This window comes from Carettochelys insculpta, chromosome 2 (genome assembly GCF_033958435.1).
Source record: "Carettochelys insculpta isolate YL-2023 chromosome 2, ASM3395843v1, whole genome shotgun sequence".
Lineage (NCBI taxonomy): Eukaryota > Metazoa > Chordata > Testudines > Carettochelyidae > Carettochelys > Carettochelys insculpta.
The window spans coordinates 188,542,137-188,563,024 of NC_134138.1; the positions used below are offsets into that span (position 1 = coordinate 188,542,137).

General features: G+C 42.0%; 2 protein-coding genes across 13 annotated transcripts in view; one reads left to right on the forward strand and one right to left on the reverse strand.

Annotated features, from left to right (window-relative positions):
- The window catches only part of BBS9 (Bardet-Biedl syndrome 9), a 547,267-nt gene extending 527,261 nt beyond the window's left edge, over positions 1-20,006 (reverse strand). For 3 of the 8 annotated variants that reach the window (XM_074988125.1, XM_074988119.1, XM_074988122.1), the window contains exons 1-5: positions 19,392-20,005; positions 13,458-13,580; positions 10,672-10,822; positions 9,508-9,572; positions 6,555-6,668 (exon numbers count right to left, since the gene is read on the reverse strand). In XM_074988125.1, the coding sequence (XP_074844226.1) occupies positions 6,555-6,668; positions 9,508-9,572; positions 10,672-10,822; positions 13,458-13,569 (442 nt within the window). In that variant the 5' untranslated portion in view covers positions 13,570-13,580; positions 19,392-20,005. Of the gene's footprint in view, positions 1-6,554; positions 6,669-9,507; positions 9,573-10,671; positions 10,823-13,457; positions 13,581-19,391 lie in introns of those variants that run through there. The other 5 variants (XM_074988121.1, XM_074988124.1, XM_074988128.1 and 2 more) reach the window with 4 other exon arrangements.
- Positions 20,007-20,066: 60 nt separating this feature from the next.
- NT5C3A (5'-nucleotidase, cytosolic IIIA) overlaps positions 20,067-20,888 on the forward strand; it is a 35,911-nt gene continuing 35,089 nt past the window's right edge. For 2 of the 5 annotated variants that reach the window (XM_074988133.1, XM_074988136.1), the window contains exon 1: positions 20,067-20,219. In XM_074988133.1, coding sequence (XP_074844234.1) covers positions 20,082-20,219 — 138 coding nt within the window. In that variant the 5' untranslated portion in view covers positions 20,067-20,081. Of the gene's footprint in view, positions 20,220-20,343; positions 20,450-20,888 lie in introns of those variants that run through there. The other 3 variants (XM_074988134.1, XM_074988132.1, XM_074988131.1) reach the window with 3 other exon arrangements.

Here is a 20,888-nt window from a genome sequence, read left to right on the forward strand (position 1 = left end):
TTAATATACACCACTATAAAACAACTTCAAATATACCTTACACATGCATAGCTAGAGAAAATGAGCTCTGCCAAGCAACATATGTTGTGTCTCAACAATTCTCACTGGTGGGGCATGACCTATCAATTCAGCAGGAACATTTAGTCCTTAGATGGAATACACCATTAAACTTTCTTCATTTATTTATAATCCAAGAACCACTCAGCTGTTCATACATACATGCAGCTCAGCATATCATTGTTGACTCCTTGCAACAATCATAAAGCCATTCTGTCACTTGGGAAAGGTTGCTTCCTATTATGGCATATGGCCTTTGCCACATTGCATAGATACTTTAGATGGAGGCCTCATTCTCAGTAATTAAGGAAGCAGTTGGAGAGGCACAGGATTTCAGTATCCAGTTCTTCATTATTACATTCAGACTAGTTTACACATATATTGGCTAGGCACATCTCTGATTACATGGAATTGTAATTTTATATATATATATATATATATATATATATATATATATATATATATATATATATATAGCATGAAACATATGTTTACAGAAATTTTAAGCAATTGTCATGATTTAAAAATGCTTCTGCACTCTCGTACATCTGTAGTAGGAGCAAGCAATAATTTTTGATGAAGGGCAACTCCAAGAATTTGGTAAGTGGTCAAGAGCTGCACTTTTCTAGGATACAAAAGGATGGAGTATGGGATCTAGGACAGAAGCTGTGTGCAGAAAGGATCTTGGCATAATGGATAGGGATGCAGAAGTGGGTGTGGCGTCTGGGGTGCAAGAGTGGATTCTGACCTGGGGTACAGGTGCAGGAGGGAGGATGTAAGCTCTAGGAGGGAACTGTGACTGGGGCAGGGATGCATGGAGGTTTGGGCTGTGACCTTGGACAGGAGGACATTGTGACCTGGGTCAGGGAGCTGAAATGTGAGAGGGAGAGAGGTGCCAGGTGTAGGCTCAGGATGGGAAGCAACTCCTGGGTGCTTGGGCCAACCTGGGCATCTCTCTGAGGCGTATGCCATTTGTGGGGAGGGAGGTTCCACAATTACCCTGCGCCCACAAGCATGGCCCAGGCCCAGCTTCTATTTGGCCAGTTTACAACCAAATGGGGGCTGCAAGAACTAGTCAGGGGATGAGAGCAGTGTGTATGGAGAATCTCTCCCAAAAGGGATGCATATGCTGACCCCCTACAGCCAGCCACTTTGAGCCAAGGGAGGCAGGGGGCACGGCAGGCAGGGATCCAGCCCGAGGGTCATATTTTATCAGCCCCGATCTGCAGGCAAATCTATTCATCCAACTTAGAAACATCTCTATCATTAAAAATACACTGCGTCCACACCTATTTATTAGGTGGCAGCTCTAGCAGAGCTAAAATGTGTACATCTCCCCACACTTCCCATCTCCTGGGTAGAAAGGCCCATAATAGCTTTAAATTAGCAAAAGGAAGTACTAATATTCAGGGCCACTACCTCATCATATACTGGATTCAAATTATAAAGTAGTGAAGCAGAATAGGAAAAATATCTATTTTAACATAAAATTTCATTTCATTTTCAATATGCCGCAGAATTTTTTTCTTAGCTATGGGGCCACACTGTTGAAGTATTTGGGTTCCAAAAGATTCAGAGAGGCATAGAAAGTTATTTTGTTTTTTGGCGGGCAGGAGCCCATTTTGGCTTTTCAGGGAACTGATGTATTTCATCCTCTACTCCATCTTTCTAGGAAGATGTGTAGCAATTTAATTTTGGAGGAAATGGAGAACTTCCTTGTTCTTTACCCAAGTGAGACCCAATGGCAACCTGCAAGATCACAGACACAGGCACCAATATCTGGCACTACAAATCATAATGGTGATTTCAGGTTAATGATTAGTGAAAGATGATTAATAATTGGCGGTGAAATAACTAACAACACTGACATATAAATTCTTATTAGAATTCAGAGGAAGCACCCCATCTAGCATTCATGGAATGTTAATTGAAGCTGCTGGTAGAGCTAGGCAGCATCATTGCATCAGTTTATACTGAAGAAGGTTAGGTTTGCAACCAAAAAGGAGAGAGGGAGGTAGGGCATACACAAAATAAAAACAGTTTCTGGAGCAAAAGTCTAGCCAAATCTCTGTCTCCTGCCTGCCTCCCCCCACACACACAGTTTTTCAGTAAGTGAAAGTCAAATTCATCTCCTCTACTTTTCTACAAAAACCCCATAAAACATTTATTTTTAGTCAATAAAATACTGTCTGCAGAGCAGCTTTTCAGCAAAAGTATTTCTGTATTTTCTACACCTCGTTAAGTTTTACAGTAAATGCACCTGTAGACTCAGACCATCAGAAGCAATGTTTTAAGTGTAGCAGAACCAATGACTGTAACCAGAGGACCATCTAGTGGTGGTTGGGCCACATCTCATGTCTTACCTATTATGTTGTACCTATTTAAGGTAAATATAAGTACTTACTGCTGTTCTATACAAATCATAAATCTGTGCAGGGGCTACCCTGGCAACTTCTTGGGGCTCCAGAATTTCTAAGGCTTGATTATTTGTACTATGGTCCAGGATATGAGACAGAAACTAGAGTGGCTGCACTAACTTATTCACTGCTCCCAAAAGACTCCGAGAATAGATGGCAGCTTTTGATACCAATCCTGGGCTATGTCTACACTTGCCCCCTTCTTCAAAGGGGGCATGGTAATTAGGCTAATGGGAGCTCACGAATGAAGTGCTACTATGCATATGAAACACTTCATTAGGCAGATTTTCCCACACAGCAACTTCGAAGTGCCAAACTTCTACATTCTGGCATGCCTGCGCTACTTCAAAGTGCCTTTACTCCCGTTACTGCCTTGACTTCAACGTTGCCAAGGGGGAGAATTTGCCTAATGAAATGCTACATATGCATCACAGCACTTCATTAGTAACCTTCCATCAACTCGATTACCATGTGCCCTTCAAAGGAGGGGGCAATGGTAGACATAGCCCTGAAGTTCTGCTAACTCTCTAATAGATCCTGGTAGAAACAGATATGACTCCAGACTTACACCCTAAGGACAGTCACAGGCAGAATTTCCCTACTCTATCCCAAGAGTTCTCCCCCATTGCATAACACAAGAGTTCCCCATGTTATCCTACCAAATCCATGTGCATATGAGGCTTACAGCATGAGTAAAGAGACATGGGCTGTACTGTATAACTTACTTCTCCACCACATCTCACAAAACCAGATCCACACAATAAACAAACCAATGTTACAGTGAGTTTGAGGCTTGGACAAATGCTAATGGAGTGCAATGTAGTCCAGACCAGACAGAGATAAAGTTGGTACGCTGGGGGAAGCGGATAGAGATTGGGTAATGCTTTTATTGACTCTTTCAGTCAGGAGTACCAACACCCTTTGTAAAAGTATATACTCCATTTATTTTTGGAGACTGGTTTCTCTTGGAAGCCAAGCTAGTGGCAGTCACCTGGAGCATTTTCCCCTCCACCTGCCTTCTCTCTAATGTGGACCTTACAACAGTGATTTGGACCTTTGTCACTTTGAGACACTTTGCTGAAAGTGTTTTTCGTGAGACAACACTCTGAGAACTTACAGAAAGTGAAGTTCACATAAAATGTGGTAGACTGCACAGTTTCACACTGGCAGCCCATTATGCCAGTGTTTCATAATTTGTATTAGTTTCCAATCAAAATACATTATAATGATTTCAAACCATCTAGAACTGCTAATGTGAGATGGCTTCTCTCTTTGCTTATGTCTAGATTACAGAGATTTGTCAACGTCTTCTGACAGAAGTTTGTCAACTGATCGCTGCCAAACTGCCAAGCAGACCGTAAGAGCGATCCTCTTTGTTGATGGAAAGTGGCTGGACTGCCCAGCTGCTCTATTGGCAAACCGGTAGCACAGCAGACAGGGTACGCTAGGACATCCAGACCAGCATTCTGTCAACAGAGGTGTTATTCCTCGGGAGCGGGGTACAGCTGTTGACAAAAGTGCTGCATTCTGTTGCCTTACTGTTAACAGAAGGCCTTGGCAATCTGGATGCTCTGTGGGTTTTGTTGGCAAAATGGCCATTATGCCAACAAAACCATCTAGTATACGCATAGCCTCTGTGTCACCCTACCAAAATTGCCATCCGAAGAGGAGCTTGAATTGGCGTTCTCAGCTAAAAGTGGCAAGGTGGCTGACAGGATCTTCTTGGAACTTACTCTCCAACTTGATCAGAGCTCAGATTTGTTGGCTTTCTGGATATGCAAGAAAGCATATTTTGGAAGACATCTGGGGAGATTTTGACCTATTCTGTTCATGCATATTTCTCTGTCAGCCCTTACTGTATTTTTATTTATGCTATGCATTTTTATTTTACAGAACGGATGATGAGAGGTTTAATAGTCATCTAGAAAAAATTATGTACAAAACCTCAAGTTAGGAACCACAACTTGTTTCGTTTCAGTTGTGTTTGTTTTCATCCTATAATTCAGGGGTGCACCAAGTGGTGGGCAGGCCCCTTTGGGTGGGGCCTGAAATTTCCAAAGATGGGGGCACAGCATGATCAGCTGCTGTGCCTCAGGATCATCTATCTCACTAAAAATGGAGAAACATGTTATTTTTTTTGTGTGTGTGTATACACATTTATATACTAATTAATAAAGTTTTTACATTCTACAGGTTTTTTCATATGAATATAACTGAAATTTCCTTTGATTTGGATTACATTAGACAGGTTGGGGGGGCCCTGCTAATTACAGGGACAAAAAGTGTAGCCCAGTGTAAAAAGTTTGCTCATCCCTGCTATAATTAACAATACCTTTTATTCATGGGAAAAAATATAGGTACCCCCTAGTGGTTAAAAACATGGCTATATACATAAAGTTAGATTGTGATAATACTACTCATTTTGCATAGGGAGTAACGTTACAACTAGTTAAACTGACTTGATTAATGTATGCATATATATAAGTGTTTGTAGGTTTGGAACTTTCTGAATCATTATCTACCTATATGCAAAAAGTGTTTCCAGGATAACAGGAGTATAGCATTCAAAACTGGCTGCAGAAGTTGACTGTAATATACCGAAAGAAAAAAAAATCTGCTTAAGATCTGAAAAGGATAGTTTAAATTCATTACACAGTCCTTCTTTCAAAAAAGATTTCATATGGCAGGTAGAACTGAAGGGCAAGAAGAAAAAAAATTAAATACTGCCCACATACACAGCGACCCGGACACCAAAGAGGACTATTCTATTGTCATTACCCCAAAGGCATAACAGAACTTAAACCTATTTAAAAAAAAAAAAGACAGTTTCAATGTCTGAATGATTACAAAAACTAATTGTGGTGTTGCTGTTGTTTTTTTTAAAATATAGATTTAACAGAAGTGTCCTTATGCATTATCATATTATTAACTCTCTGGGGTGACTGGTGATGGGGAACATGAGAGGACACCAGCCCCATGACACCCCCAAGCTAAGGAAGGGCCACGACAATCCCCATCCACCCCAAGTCCTGCCTCTCCTACTCCATCTCTTCCCCGAGTCCCTTCCCTCAAGCAATGAGGGCTGGGGAACTAGCAGGGCCAGCGGTCTAGCACCAACAGCAGGGCTCCAGCCCCCCTGTACTTATTGACTGTGGCAGGGGAAGCAGAGTAACATGGTCCCAACTTGCTCTGCTCCCCACAGCCACATCACTCCTCTTCCCCCAACCATTGCCAGTGACTACAGAGTGGCCGGAGCCCTGCTGCAGGCACCAGGCCACCCCGACACCCAGAGGCTCTGGCCCCACTGCTGCTGGTCAGACCCTTGCCCTCCCCACCCACACTTTTGGGTGGCACATGTTCCCTCATGTGCACCCCTCCATTCAAACACTTGATTTTATCATCCTAATACAGTCTTATTTAGCTTTCCTATTTTATGTTCATTGATATATTAAAAACAAAGGATAATTCCTAACTGTTCCCATCACAGTTATTAATCTAAAGAGGACAGCATCTCAAAAACTCCAAAAACAGAAGCTTACAAGCATTTTCAGAATAGACCCAGGATTGAATGAAAATGAACTATCCTTTAGGCCCTACTTAAGCTGCAAAATTGCAGATCCCATAATATTAGGCTTCTACTACAGTTTTATCAACTACTCAAGCATGTGGAGGGTTCATATTGTTAGCCAGAGCTTCAGGCATTAATCACAAATATCATTGCAGCAAAATGCCTGGCTACCAAAAATAATTATCAAGCATTCCACCTGAGCATTTATATTTTTCCAGCAATTGTTTCTTAAACAAATAGCTCCTCTCTGGCTTTTTCCAAATTACTACAATTAATACAGGTCCATTATTACTTTTCAGTGATTTTCCATGTCTTGTCACAACACAGACATAATTATTTGACAATCCTTCCACAATTCAAGGACAGCCTCAACTACTCTCATATTTTTGGACACTGGGGCTCTGTTGCATTTACAAGCCCACTTTGTCCTTGATCAGTACATAAACTTCTTTATACATGTTGTACTTCATCATACTAGTTATACATTGTACTACAAGTTAAAATTTATCTACCTTTAACACCACCAAACGGTCCATAAGTCATGTTGCAAGCTGTTCGCTGAAGATTGTGTTCATACATAAGTTTGATTTGATACTGGTTCCCATGTTCTACATTTCCCAAAGTTCCTATGAAAAAAACAAGGAACAACATATGTTTCTAGAATTTAAACTTTTGTGGGTCGCATGAAGAATTATTTAAGACCATCATGTGGTTAGGTCTCATCTATTATTAGTTGCTTTGGAATGAGGATCGACAATGCCAGTTTTCTAAAAGATATATTAAACATGTTTATTGCATGTAGCTAGAAGCTGAAACCAGGAATTCCATTATGTTAAAGTATCATAAAAACAAAATAAGAGACAGTTCCTGCCCTGAAGACGATTCTGTGTTTGAATAAAGGAATCTCACACCTTTACACAATATAGGTGCAACTATCTGATCCATAATAAATTTATTCACCAAAAAAGGCAAAAGTAAATGTTTTGCATTACAATTCCGCAGTTGTAGGAGCCAATAAAGAATGCCTCAAAATTTGTTTCAGCCACACCACCATAATCTCCTTAAAAGAGGCTCTAAATTAGACCACATGAACTCATGACTTGGTTTTTGCAGTATGTTTCTAATTGGTAATTAGAAGTTTTCCATCAACCATCTACTAACTGGGTGTAGTACTGGACACTACAGATGCCATATACCTATTCCGTTAATTCCTCAAAGATAACAACGTCAAGCTCCTGAAGACAGATGCCTGAAGATATCCTGAAGACATATCATTTAGAACTCATATCTGCAAGAGTGGGGAGTTCGTGTCATTGAAGAATTAATAAAATTTGAAAGATAATACTTTTAAATATTGGGGGGAAATAATCAAAAATAGAATAGGAAGTCAATGCAGTGCTCGACAATATAAGGACTATCTAATCTAATGGGGCTTGGCATCATTTGTAGTACCTATATTTCATTCTGAATTATCTCAGTTGAATCCATCCATTGTTGATTTGAGCTTTTCTACCTACAGACAGACCTTACTTAATTTGCAATAAAGTAGGGTCTCAACATTCACAACTGTTCCATATTGAGAACCCTCATGAATGCTGAATTTTGCTAATATGGCTCCAGCTTGGAGCCCGTCTGCTGGCGCTTCTGCACGGGGTCCCAGGGGAAGCGGTGGCGGCTGCTGGTGCTCTGTGCCCCGGGGAAGCGGCAGCTGCCAGTGCTCCTGCCCAGAGCCCTGGGTGAAGCAGCCGCTTGTGAATAACTGAATTTGCAAACATTAAGTTTGCAAATTTTGAAACCCTACTGTATTTGTCAAAAGTTTTCCCCTCTCATATGGTACTGTTAGCTGCCCAGATCTCTGCCCCACTACATCAAACATAGGACAAAGCTCTTAATCATGTGCAGATCTGTACACCACCATTTGTTCAGCTATAGACCACCTGTTACTAGTTCCATCAGAAAGAACACTAATAAATCTAACTGTCTGTAAACATTCATGAGATGTAAATATAGTCTGGTCACGATTAAAGAGAGTCCTTCTGGCACAAAATCTAGACAGTATTTTAAAATCTCTAAAACTGAAGTCACGTTTAGCAGCTGTGCAAGAAATATTAAATGATAAGGCAAACTCCTCATGCTCCAGTTTATGCAGAACTCAAGCAGAAGGACTGTCTTTTGTTTACATGTCTTATAGATCCAAGAGTTGAGTTTTATGCTTGCTTATACACCGTAAACTGTACAGCTGCATCAGTCAAATTCTGCCCTTGTAGAGTGTAGAAGATCTGAATAGGCAGGTTTACCATACTCTGGCTTCTTCACCTGCATGAATACATTTCTTCCAGAGTTACCCTCCAAAACTGAGCTACTTGCAAAGATTATTTTCTTATTCTAAAGCAAGTATCAGGCATTTAACATTTACTAAAGTGCAGCTAATTTTGAAAAATAGTTATATTTACAGGGCATCTTTATCAACCAACATCTTTATCTGTTCATTAAAGCTCTGAGCATCAGCTTTCCTATTCAAAGTTGTAACATAAGAAGCTTCTATTGACAATACTGTATTTACTTTTGCTTGTTCATACTCAAGTTTAATGAGCAAACGCTTGCAAACAAGTTTAATTAATCTTCCACATGCTCTCTAAAATAGTTCTCTGAATGGTAAATCTTGTTAAAAAAAAAAAAAAAAAAGGCTCAGAACATGCCAAATGGCTCAGCAATAAAGTTAATGCAGATCTCCTGGTGGAAGCAGTATCACTCTTCCAGCAAAGGGGAACTTGGAATGTCATAAAAATAACACTACTGCTTCTCTTTAAAGAGTGCAGGATACATAACTCATTAGTGCTTTGTCATAGAACAATTCAGCACACTCAGAGCAAACTACAGCAAACCCTTTTATATCCAGTAGTCTATCATCTCAAACAAGTAAATTTTAGCTAGGTTTTCCGTAAGTACAGTATAGTGAAAGTAAATACAAATAAATACAGCAAATACGGTATACCTTCACAGTAAAAAATACTACTGTTGTTGGTAAATAAAGTACTCTTCATACGGTTTTGATTGTTTCTTAATATCTGATATTGTTTTTCTTTAGTGTTATGCATTGCTAGGTATACCTCTCTATTCAGAATATTTGAATATCTAACAACCTCCTGACCGCAGGGATGCCGGATATGATAATTTAATGTACCTACTCTCCTTTAGCTGCAAAATAAGTTTTATACAAAATTGCTAATGTATTACAAACAGGACTGAGCACGTTTAAGAGAAGAAATATCACTTCAGAATGCAGGCACAGTGTGAGTCCTTCAAACACTGACTCTGGCTTTGTATCGTCAGTACTAGAGAAACTTCTCAGTACTTGTGCTTAATAAAGCCCAATAACTAAACTGGCCACTAGCAAAATACGGGAGACAGAGAAAGACAGCTATTCTGCATGGGTTTTATTGTTGCTTTGTTTTGTTTTTTTACCTGAGACAGCATACACACAGAGTTTTCTGCAATGCAGTACAGCCAGATGAAGTAGTTCAGTACCACTGACAATGAGGGGGGAAAAAAAAAGGAGAAAATTTTCAAGTGAATTTCCAGTAAACTGCAGCATTGAAGGCAAACTGAAGTCAACATAAAGCCTCCCAGTGGACTACCCTGGTTTTTGGATGATGCTCCCAAATTCTCAGATATTCAGTACCAGCAAAATAAAATGTGTGAAATTTTAGTTCATAGCTAATACATGTCAAGTTCTCAGTAGATCCCTGAGAGGCATTTTGCAGGTATGAGCACATGAAGCTAAAAAGCTTTGTCTGATTCAGCCTGATCCAATTGTCTAACAAGCTAACACTATGAGTTCTAGTGAGAGTAATCATGCAGGGCGGGGAGCAAATGTGGGACTGGCACTTCAGAGGAGCATCATATATTAGGCATAGATAATACTTTACAATTTGTATGAGACATTTTAGCAACTGATTGAATCAGTTAATACACAATACAAAATTAAAACCTCATTAAACAAAGACAGGCAAAATATTTTGCTTATCTTTATATACCAAATGACCTCACTTACTGCAAAGAAAAGAGCTCTTGCACTATAAATATTAACACCACCTTTGTTTCACTCCCCTACCATAAGACATTTGTGCATTTGTACAGTATTAAAAATTAAGGGTATTGGAAACCAAGATAGGCATTATTCTTAAAGTTGGCTTATAATTAAAATAGCTTGCAAAGCAACATGTCTGACACATACTTGAGTAGACCAGTACTTTTTTTAAAGAAGCACAGCAATGTTTACATGTAGCATCAGAACATAAGTAAAAGACATACGGGGACTTTAACGTAAACAAGCCTTTACCTTAATGAGCATAAACATTTCTTCCATTTATGCTCTGCAGCATATAAGACAATAAATAGATGAAATACATAATTGTGAGTTCATGTTTTTTTAAATGTCTGTAAGAGTCAAACAGTGCAGTGCCAAGAGTATGTCGATTCAAATGAGATACCTCACACCTAAACCCCAGACACTTTACAAAACTTCTCTAGATGGTCTTTAGGGAGGCAAGTTAGCTTTTACAATAAATTTGCTTGAAGCCTCCTAATTAGTGTAATGAGTACCAGCAACATGGACTGTCTACTTACGAAACAAATTTTCCTACTTCCACTTGGAGTATTGGATCTCGCAGTTGCACTTCCAGGAGCAAATCTTCAGCCTGCATTCCATCTCCAGGTTTTACAGGGTGAGGATTAAAGATGCGAAGATATCCCATGAAACTGCCAACAGTTATTTTATCTGCAGAAAAATTCCCAACGAGACAAAGATTAGAAATAGAGGAATAAATGTATCACATATGTGCTTAAAAATGTAACCCTAAAATAATGGGATGTTTATACACAGCTATGCTGACATTCTGCAACCTAGATAAATTGAGTGAAATATTTCAACAGTGAAAACAAGAGGGCACTAAATCTCACACTGTAGTCTAATATTCAAAATTCACTCTCTGGGTGTAGCCAGTACCTCCAAAAGTTCTCCTCCCAAGTCTAAGATCTGACAACAGTTTCCTCACCTGGCAAGCACCAAAGAGTTAATATTTAAAAACCTTCATCACCACAGAACAGGGTGGGCAATAAAAAAGCAGCAGCCTGCTAGGGTTAGTTGCTGACAGGCCGCTGTCACTGTATATACCTGTGTCTGTTCAGTTATTGGATAATCATGGCTCTCGCTGGCTGCAAGGCACCGTTCACGGCCAATGGGAGCAGTGGGAAGCACCACAGACCAGGACATTGCTTCCCTCTGATCCTATTGGCCACAAACAGCAATCTGCAGCCAATGAAAGCTTTGGTTGCCCAACACTCATGGAGGTACAAGTAAATATAGAGGTGGGGGGCCCACAAAACACTAGCTCTAGCAGACTGGATCCAGCCCATGGGACAGTATTTTCCCACCCCTGCTATAAAAGCTTTCCAAATGGGAAACTAAGGCCCAGTTATTACTTTTTCCGTCAATGGATCAAAAATATAACATGCAGACTTGACAAATTCATGAAACTCACATTAACTTGAAAGTAGATTTGGTCCAGGTTTCTTAATATTATTTAATTATGAAACAGTATTTAATAAGAGTCAGCAAAGATTCTTAAGAAACTCACACCCGAAGTAAATAAAACTGATTACAGAAAGCCCCCTTTGCCTGCAGTGATCAGTTCTGCTCAGAACCCCCAGAAAACACACTGTTTACCTCCTCCAGACAGCTAATTGCACCTATGGTGTACCAAACACACTTTGTCCGTAAGTCACATAGATATAGTCATAGTACAAAAGATTAGATTGTTTCAGAGTGGAGGATGCCAAGGCTCTTAACCATTTGGAACAGTACCACAAAACCCATTTCACACAGACAAAGCAGCAGACATCTATCTTCACCTATCCTGTAGCAAACAAACTGCAACAACTGCAACTTTCAAAAGCTTATGCCATAATAAAATTGTTAGTCTTTAAGGCGCCACTGTACTAGTTGTTTTAGCAAACAATATTCAGGTCACAATTCATTGGACTCACAGTGTGACCTCTGCCCCTGCACTCTACTCTCTGCCTCATTCATTTGTATCTCCGTGTATCTGTAAATCACATTAAATGGAGAAAGATGACAGTCATGAAGACACATTCACGTCCCTTAGCTCTTTAAAGCTATATAATTTACACACTCTTTGAAAATATTTTCTGACATTGATAAACTTGCCTAAACAGTGATTTTTTTCTTTTATCCAGATGTGAGAGGTTTACCTCTTTAAAAAAAAAAAAAAAAAGCACACACACACTTTTGGTGTTAACTCCTCAAAGACCATCTTTAACATATTTACAGACAACAGGATGAGCAACAATGTAGCTAAAGGCAAATCATAAAACAGATGAATTAATAAAAACCGCAAACTTAAACACCATAATTAACTGTCAGAAAAAAAAAATCCTATCTTCTCAAGGCTATGTCTGGTACACCAATTTCAGGGTGCTTCACAAACCTAGATTTTGTTTACATGTTTCTCTATATCTAGTCTGTGGATAAACATTCACTCTCCTTCCATTTTCCAAGATTCACATACTTCTGAATCTCTGCTCCTCTTCCTATCTTAGGCTACATTTACACTCACCAGGAATGTTGACAGCTACAAAATTGATTTTAGGTATGCAATTGGCATACCTAAAATTGTGTAGCAGCCATCAACATTGGTCCCTGTCCTCACTGCGGAATGTTGACGGGAGCACACCTCCCACCAACATTTCTTAATCCTTGTGGCTCACAAGGAGTTCCAGGTTTGATATTGATCCCAGAATGTGTCGTTTCACAAAATGGCTCCCCAGAAGATGGAACCTAAGCGTTTGATCTTCCACAGCTAGTGTAGACCAAGCCTTAGTAGCAGGTCTGAGAGGCAAACCTAGCTACTTCAAACCCAGGCTGACCTTCAAATGCAGGCAGACCTAGCACTAGCTTCATTAAATTAGCAGTTGCTATTTTTGAATTTCCCACCAAATGATGTCCAAAATTGGATTTTGCAATAATACTTGACAAGTGTTTTTCCCCTTCATATGTATAGTAATGTTTTTAACATTTATTTTATATGGTATACACAACAAGATGATATTAAAATATTGCCACACAGTGTGAAAAAAATGCCACTTATATGTTCCATGCTCTAGCAGGGTATCTTGAAAGCAATAATATCATACAATGAAATGATGCATTCTGGAGTACCCAAGTGTACTATGACAACAACAAAAGTGAGGAGGGGGCAAAAAGGGTAGTATATGCCAAATGCCGCCTTTATTTTGCTCAAAAGCATTTAACACATGTTGCTGGAGTAAGCAGAGTTTGCAGTCATGTTTGTGTCGCCTTTAAAATCTGAAGGCCAGATCAGAATTTGTTTTACCTTGTCCACTGCCACTGTTGTCAACATCAGCTACACATAAACACCCTTGATCAAATTCTTCTTTTACTCCAAGAGTTGTTGACCACCAATCTCGGGCTTTAAATAAAGACATTCTCCTGCACACTGAAAAGGAAACAAACAAGTACGGGAAAATCCATACTTTTCATAACAAGTTATACAGACCATGAAAGACTTTCCAGAAGCATAACAACATCTTCATATTAGAGAAGTATAAATAAATAAAGCAGGAATTCTAAATACTGGTGAAGTGATGTCCCTGTGGAACTCATTGCCAGGGTATGCTGTCAAAACTGTAACTGAGGCTGTGTCAACACTATGGGAAATTCAAATCCGTTAACACTGATTTTGCAATTCTGGAATTTGTAAGTTCGAATTTGCTCATCCTCAGTTCCCACATGCTCCTCAAAAAGTCAATTCATTGCTGCCACACTTAAATTGGCTAACATTGACTGTTGCACTAATGCATTGTGGGAACCTATCCCACAGTTCCCTCACTCCATAGCATTCTGGGTACGCTCGATGGTCTTTGACATCTTCCCACATTGCATTGTCCTCATTCCCCTCCAGATCCCTGAAAATACGCTGATCCCTGGAAATAATACAGGGACCCTCAAAGTTTGAAGAAAGAGGGTAGAAAAGTCAAGGAAAAAAGATTTTTGACTTTATAGAAATTAATACAGGGACCCCAAAAAGCATGAAGAAAGAGAAGATAGGAAAGTTTTTCAGGAAAGAGAGTTGCTGACGGGGAGAGTCTTTGGCTTTCTGGTGCACTATAAGGCTTCTGTGCAATCACTGTATTCTCAACTGGCAATCTCCTAAGGCTGCATCTACAATAGCAAGCTCTTGTAAAAGAGTCCCCTTCTTTCGAAAAGTCTTTTGAAAGAGTCCATGGAGCATCTACACACGAAAAGTGTTCTTTTGAAAGTAAATCGAAAGAATGTGGTGCTTCTTTTGAAAACACCTTCCTTTCCCATTTTAAGAAAAGTGCCCTCTTCCAAAACCTTCTTTTGAAAGAAAACATACGTTGATGCTCCACAGAGACCTTCTTTTGAAAGAACAGTCTTCATTTTCTATCCCTGGCCTGTTCTTTGGAAAGAGCCAGAGCTGTGTGGATGCTCTCTTTTGAAAGAGCAGCTCACTCTTTTGATCTGCGTTTTTGTGTGTGGATGCGCTCTTTCAAAAGAGGCTCTTTTGGAAGAGATATTCCAGAAGAGCTCCTTTCAAAAGAGCTCTGTAGTGTAGACGTAGCCTAAGTGTTCCACCTTCCATCATTGCAAGTGATCCCTGACAATAATGCAGGGGCACAGACTGTATTTTAAAGTTAGAAGAGAGAGGATAGAAGAAAATAGGAAAAAAATTTTTGACTTTCCCCTTCACTTCACAGATCATGCCAACACGGTTGATGTCAGTGAAATAACATTTAAGTTCAGTGCAACGCAAACAGGAATCTCAACTGGACTCTCCTGCCCGTGTTTCTGAGGGGGTCAAAGCATGAAGACATATAGCAGATGTTAGCAAAAAGATTTTATAACTGAAATATAAAACCAGAAGTGTCTGCAATGGACAGCAAGCTCCCGAAAACATTTTTTGGTGGGGGGTGGGTGGGTGCTGTGATCTGCGACTACTGAAGTATTCCCCCCGTGTATCTTAGCCAGCAGGGGAGACTTCCCTCTGGCAGCAGCAAGCCCCTTAGCCACCAGAGAAAGCTTCCCCACAGCAGCTGCAAGACCTGGTATGGTCATGGGGGTGGGGGGTTTATTGGGCCCAATTGAGGTGGTCCTCCAAATATCTTAGCTGTCGGGGGAGACTTCCCCCCACCAGCAGCAAGCCCTCAAATATCTTAGCCATTGAGGAAGACTTCCCCATGGCAGCAGCAAGCCCCCCAGTATCTTATCGGCTGGGGGAGACCTCCCCATGGTGGCTGCAAGCCCCCCCGATTATCCGTCCCGCCCTTGGAACCCTAAACGCACACGATCTATGACATGGTGCTGCCTGGAAGGTGGTCAGCACCGAATGGCAGGCACATCCTTTCATTGGGTTGGGGGCTAATCATGTGATGCGGCAGAGCAAAGGAAAGACCCAGACCGTGTGGTGCCTGTGGGGAAGTTCACAGCGCTAATAGCAAAGAAAGAAAGAAAGAAAGACACTTCTCAGTCTCATATAAATACGAGCCCACAGCTAAAGGCTTGCTCCTCCCACTTGGAAATTCACAATCTTCCTGTTACTGGAGAGCAGAGGCCAGAGTGGAGCAGCGAGGGGCATTGTGGGTTACATATAGGACACCTCTGGAGGCTAATGAATTCGATTTTAAGATGTGGTGCTTCCACACCAGCCTTTAATCGAACTTGGTGCTATACCCATTAGGTAACTGCAATTTTGTAATCTTCAGATTAGTGCACCCTAAATCGAGCTAATGGTATTTACACTGAAGACAGTCATGTGGTAATATCAAGCTAACTACCTTAAGTTCAAAGTTTTCTCCTAGTGAAGATGCAGCCTGAGTTCAAAAAAGAATTAGATAAATTCACAGAGAACAGGGTGATCAAAATGGTCAGGACTGCAACCCCATGCTTTAGATCGGGGTGAGAAAAGTAGGAGGCAGTAGGCATCCCCCCTAGTGGGATGTGAAATTTCATAAGGGGGCACAGGAGGATTGGCTGCTGGGTCTCTGGCTCACCCATCTCATTAAAAATGTTGAAATATGTTACTGGCTTTATCCATGTGTATTCACCTTTATATATCTATTAATAATGATTATACATTCTATGTACTTATTTTCTTACACATGCCAAAAGTCCCTCCCCCCACATTAACACAACCAAAATTTGTCAGTTCGGATTACATCAGATGGATTGGGGGAGGATTCTGCTAACTGCAGGAATAAAAAGTGGGGCTGGACATAAAAAGTTTGCTCACTGCTGCCTAGGTGTATCTAAGCCCCTGACTGGGCATCAAGGAATAATGATCACTTGATAATGACTTTGCTCTGCTCATTCCGTTTGAATTAAAGAAATCATCTGCAAGCAATTGGAAGGTGGTAAGGTGCTAGGGAACAGCCAGCATGGTTTTGTTAAAAACAGATCATGTCAAACCAATCTAATAGCTTTTTTTGATAGAATAACGAGTCTTGTGGATAAGGGAGAAGCGGTGGGTGTGGTATACCTAGACTTCAGTAAAGCATTTGACACGGTCTCACATAATATACTTATCAATAAACTATGCAAATACAACTTAGATGGGGCTACTATAAGGTGGGTGAACAACTGGCTGGATAACCATACCCAGAGAGTGGTTATTAATGGTTTTCAATCCGGCTGGAAGAGTATAACTAGTGGGGTTCCGCAGGGGTCTGTTTTAGGACTGGTTCTGTTCAATATCTTCATTAACGATTTAGATATTGACATAGAAAGTACACTTATTAAGTTTGCAGATGATACCAAGCTGGGAGGGGTTGCAACTTCTTTGGAGGACAGGGTCATAATTCAAAAGGATCTGGATAAACTGGAGAAATGGGCTGAGGTAAACAGGATGAAGTTTAATAAGGACAAATACAAAGTGCTCCACTTAGGAAGGAACAATCAGTGTCACACATACAGAATGGGAAAGGACTGCCTAGGAATGAGTACAGCAGAAAGGGATCTAGGGGTTATAGTGGACCACAAGCTAAATATGAGTCAACAGTGTGATGCTGTTGCGAAAAAGACAAACATGATTCTAGGATGCATTAACAGGTGTGTTGTGAACAAGACACGAGAAGTCATTCTCCCACTCTACTCTGCGCTGGTTAGGCCTCAGCTGGAGTATTGTGTCCAGTTCTGGGCACCGCAGTTCAGGAAGGATGTGGAGAAATTGGAGAGGGTCCAGAGGAGAGCGAGAATGATCAAAGGTCTAGAGAACATGACCTATGAAGAAAGGCTGAAAGAATTGGGCTTGTTTAGTTTGGAAAAGAGAAGATTGAGGGGGAACATGATAGCAGTTTTCAGGTATCTAAAAGGGTGTCATAAGGCAGAGGGAGGGAACTTGTTCTTCCTTGCCTCTGAGGATAGAACAAGAGGCAATGGACTGAAATTGCAGCAGGGGAGGTTCAGGTTGGACATTAGGAAAAAGTTCCTAACTGTCAGGGTGATCAAACACTGGAACGAATTGCCAAGGGAGGTGGTAGAATCTCCATCACTGGAGATATTTAAGAAGAGGTTAGATAGATGGCTTTCAGGGATGGTCTAGAAAGTGCTTGGTCCTGCCATGAGGGCAGGGGGCTGGACTCGATGGCCTCTTGAGGTCCCTTCCAGTCCTACTCTTCTATGATTCTATGATTCGCTACCACCATAAGACAGGATACTGGACTTCACAGACCATTGGCCTGACCTTATATGACCATTCTGATGGTCTTATGATACAATATTCTTTCCATAGATATACGAATAGAGCATGTTTTTCAAAAACGATAGCCATTTGTACATGATTCACAAGTTAACAGCATATGACAGAAAATTAAGGTAGGAGATGGGAAGTCCACACAAAATCTGTCTGTTTAAAAACAAATAGTGGTAGGTATAAAAGTTCTGGTATGTCCATTTTAAGGACTTCAACAATACTGCTTAAGAACACCATGAAATGGAGCAAGCCATAAATAATTTAACTGTATTTGCAGAGCTGCTTGTGCATAATTATATATCAAAGAACTTATTTCAGGACCTGGCTATCACTAATAAAAGACATTTCTCAGTTAAACAGACGAACCATTTTCCAAAAATGTCTCTTGAAAATTAATCTAGTTGACTACTTACATTATTTTAGCATCTTTTATGTGAAAAAAAAATTATCCTTGCAGTTACTTAGCACTGTAATTATCCCATAGGAGAGTATCAGCCTAACGACTGAGTGGTGGTGGGTGATCAAAGGTGGTTTCTTCTCTAAGGATCACAAGAATCATCAGCTTTATCTAGCTCTTCTGAACAGCAGCTTATTTCTCAGAGCACACCAACATAAGAACAGATCAGCATCCAGACCACTACTGAATTACAGCCTTGAAGAAGATGTCCTCGTTGCACTAATGAGACACTCCGATAGTAGAAAAGCGGATTTGCGCTCTACCTGCCTGCCATAATCTGGGGCAGGGAGGGAGAGGGGGGAAGGAAGAGAAGACTGGCGAAAGAATAATACTTTCGTAGACACTGTGATAATGTATAAGAGTCCCATTGTTTAAAACTATTTGTTGACTCTTTAATGCATCAGAGACAGGAATGAATCTCAACAATTAGGTTTAAACATCATACAGAACACATAAATTTTAAATTAATTCTTCATTATTTTAATATTTAATTTTCACTATTTTTAAAAAAGAACTTCTATGACTCCTGTTGCCTTGACACTCAAACATTGTTATTATCTTCATTAGACCACTACAAATACCACCACCCTACACAAAACAAACATACAGCCCGTTGCCCGCACTGAAGCTATAAATCTCCAAAATATGAACTATTGAAGGACAAGCACCAACACGCAACCAAACTGGATAAACTTCTACTTTACATAAATCAACATTCATGCAGAGAGCATCGCAGAGCATTTCGTGTTAATAGCTCAGTCACTGGAGAGAGAAGAAAATTGCGGGAGGGGTAGGAAAGAAGATCTGGGGGTTATTTTCCCTCGTGTCCTATTGATTTTTAAGGTAATGTTGTCTGCTTCTCATCACTGTGAGGTGAGTGTTGAATGTCTGAGACAGCAACAAGAGGGTCACGGGACGGGATAGGAGGGGACGGGACGGGTTGGCACTACATGGGACTGCTCCGTCTCCATCACCCAGCCGCTGCAGAGCCGGGTTTAAAGCTCCCGAGATTAACGGCACTGAAGGAGCCAAACGGGAGGTCCAGCAGATGCGTCCCGCGGCGCCCCTCGCACCCCACGTACCCGCGCTGGAATCGCTGCCCCGGCGAAGGACACGTCTATACCAGGGAGGTGCGGAGCTCCCGGCTCGGCCCTGGGGCTTCGCGGGTGCCCGCCCCGAGGCTCCCGGCGGCGGAAGCGGGGACGCCTTGAGGACGGGGATCACCAGGCGGGAAGCGCAGGCACCAAGCGGCGGAGCCCTCACTGTTCGCAGCCCCGAGGACTGCCACTGCTCAAGGGGAGGCTGCCAGGGGCACTAACACCTCCGGTCCGCCGGCCATCTTCGCGCCCGTTGTCATAGTGCTTTAACAACCAACCCCGCTCCTCTCCCCCCCTCAACAAACGGGTGACTGGAAGCGAGGGAGGCACCTGCCTTGGAGCATCTCGGGAAATGTAGTTTTAAAGCCACGAGCGGGTGAGGCTGTACCACTTCCTGCAGGAGGGGAGTGAGGCACCCCTCTTCCGAGAGTGGCCGGCCGCGGAGCCATTTCAGTTGCGTGTCTCTTTTGACGTATTGAGGAACAAATGAGCTTGGAAGTGCCACAATATGTCTTGGTGGGGAAGAAGGCTCGAATGACACCCCCCGGATGGTCTTTCCCAATATCCTCCCCCGCTTTCGTTCTGTCTGGAATCGTCTGGCTCCTACTATCGCTCGCGCGCCTCGCGTAGGGGTCGCAGGGGTTCGGGAGACTTCCTGGAGGGGGTGGGGTCGCCATGGACAGGACAGCGGTGGCTAAAATGGGAGCGGTGGCTAGCGCCAGCGTGTGCGTCCTGGTGGGGGGAGTCGTCCTGGCTCAGTACATCTTCACCATGAAGAAGAAGACGCGCAGAAAGACCAAGATCATCGAAATGGTAGGTCCCAACCAGCCCCGTGCCTCTCGCAGGGGCCCCTTCCCTCACTCGCCTGGGGAGCAGAACAGGGCTCATTTCGCACAGGGAGGTAGTTTCCACCCCCCCCGCCCCCTCCCCCTCCCCCTCCCGAGTTGGGTTTATCTGTCCTTGCAGCAAGAAGCGTACCGGACGGCTGCAAGACTTGCTGCTGGAAGGGGGCTGTAGGTCTGCTGGGATTAAACGCCCGCAAGGTATATGCAGCACGTGCAAGGTCGGCTCGGAGCCTCTGGGGGGTTGCAAGCTGGTGGCTGGAGTAATTAGCCTAATGGGGGCGCTGCGAGCCACTGAACCAAAGTATAAAGACTGACTGTGATGGGAGCCCGGTCAGGCCGAGGAGTGGGGCAGTAGCCCGGTTCCCGGGCTGGCTGCAGTTTTACAGTAGAGTTGGTTGGGTGAGGGAAAAAAAACGAGAAAGTGATGACTGTGATGCTTGTGCGATGTGTCAGATTGTTCAGCGGCGCTGTAAAGTGTACTGCCACCCTGGTCTCATACTTGCATTATGTGTACAAGCTTCATCCACCCGCCCTTGCTCAGTCTTCTTCCGGAGCAGCCAGCTCCAGTAACTAATTTGATGTGGTCCGTGGCGTGTTGCGTATCTGTGTTTGCAGAGATTCCTGTGAAAAGTACCAA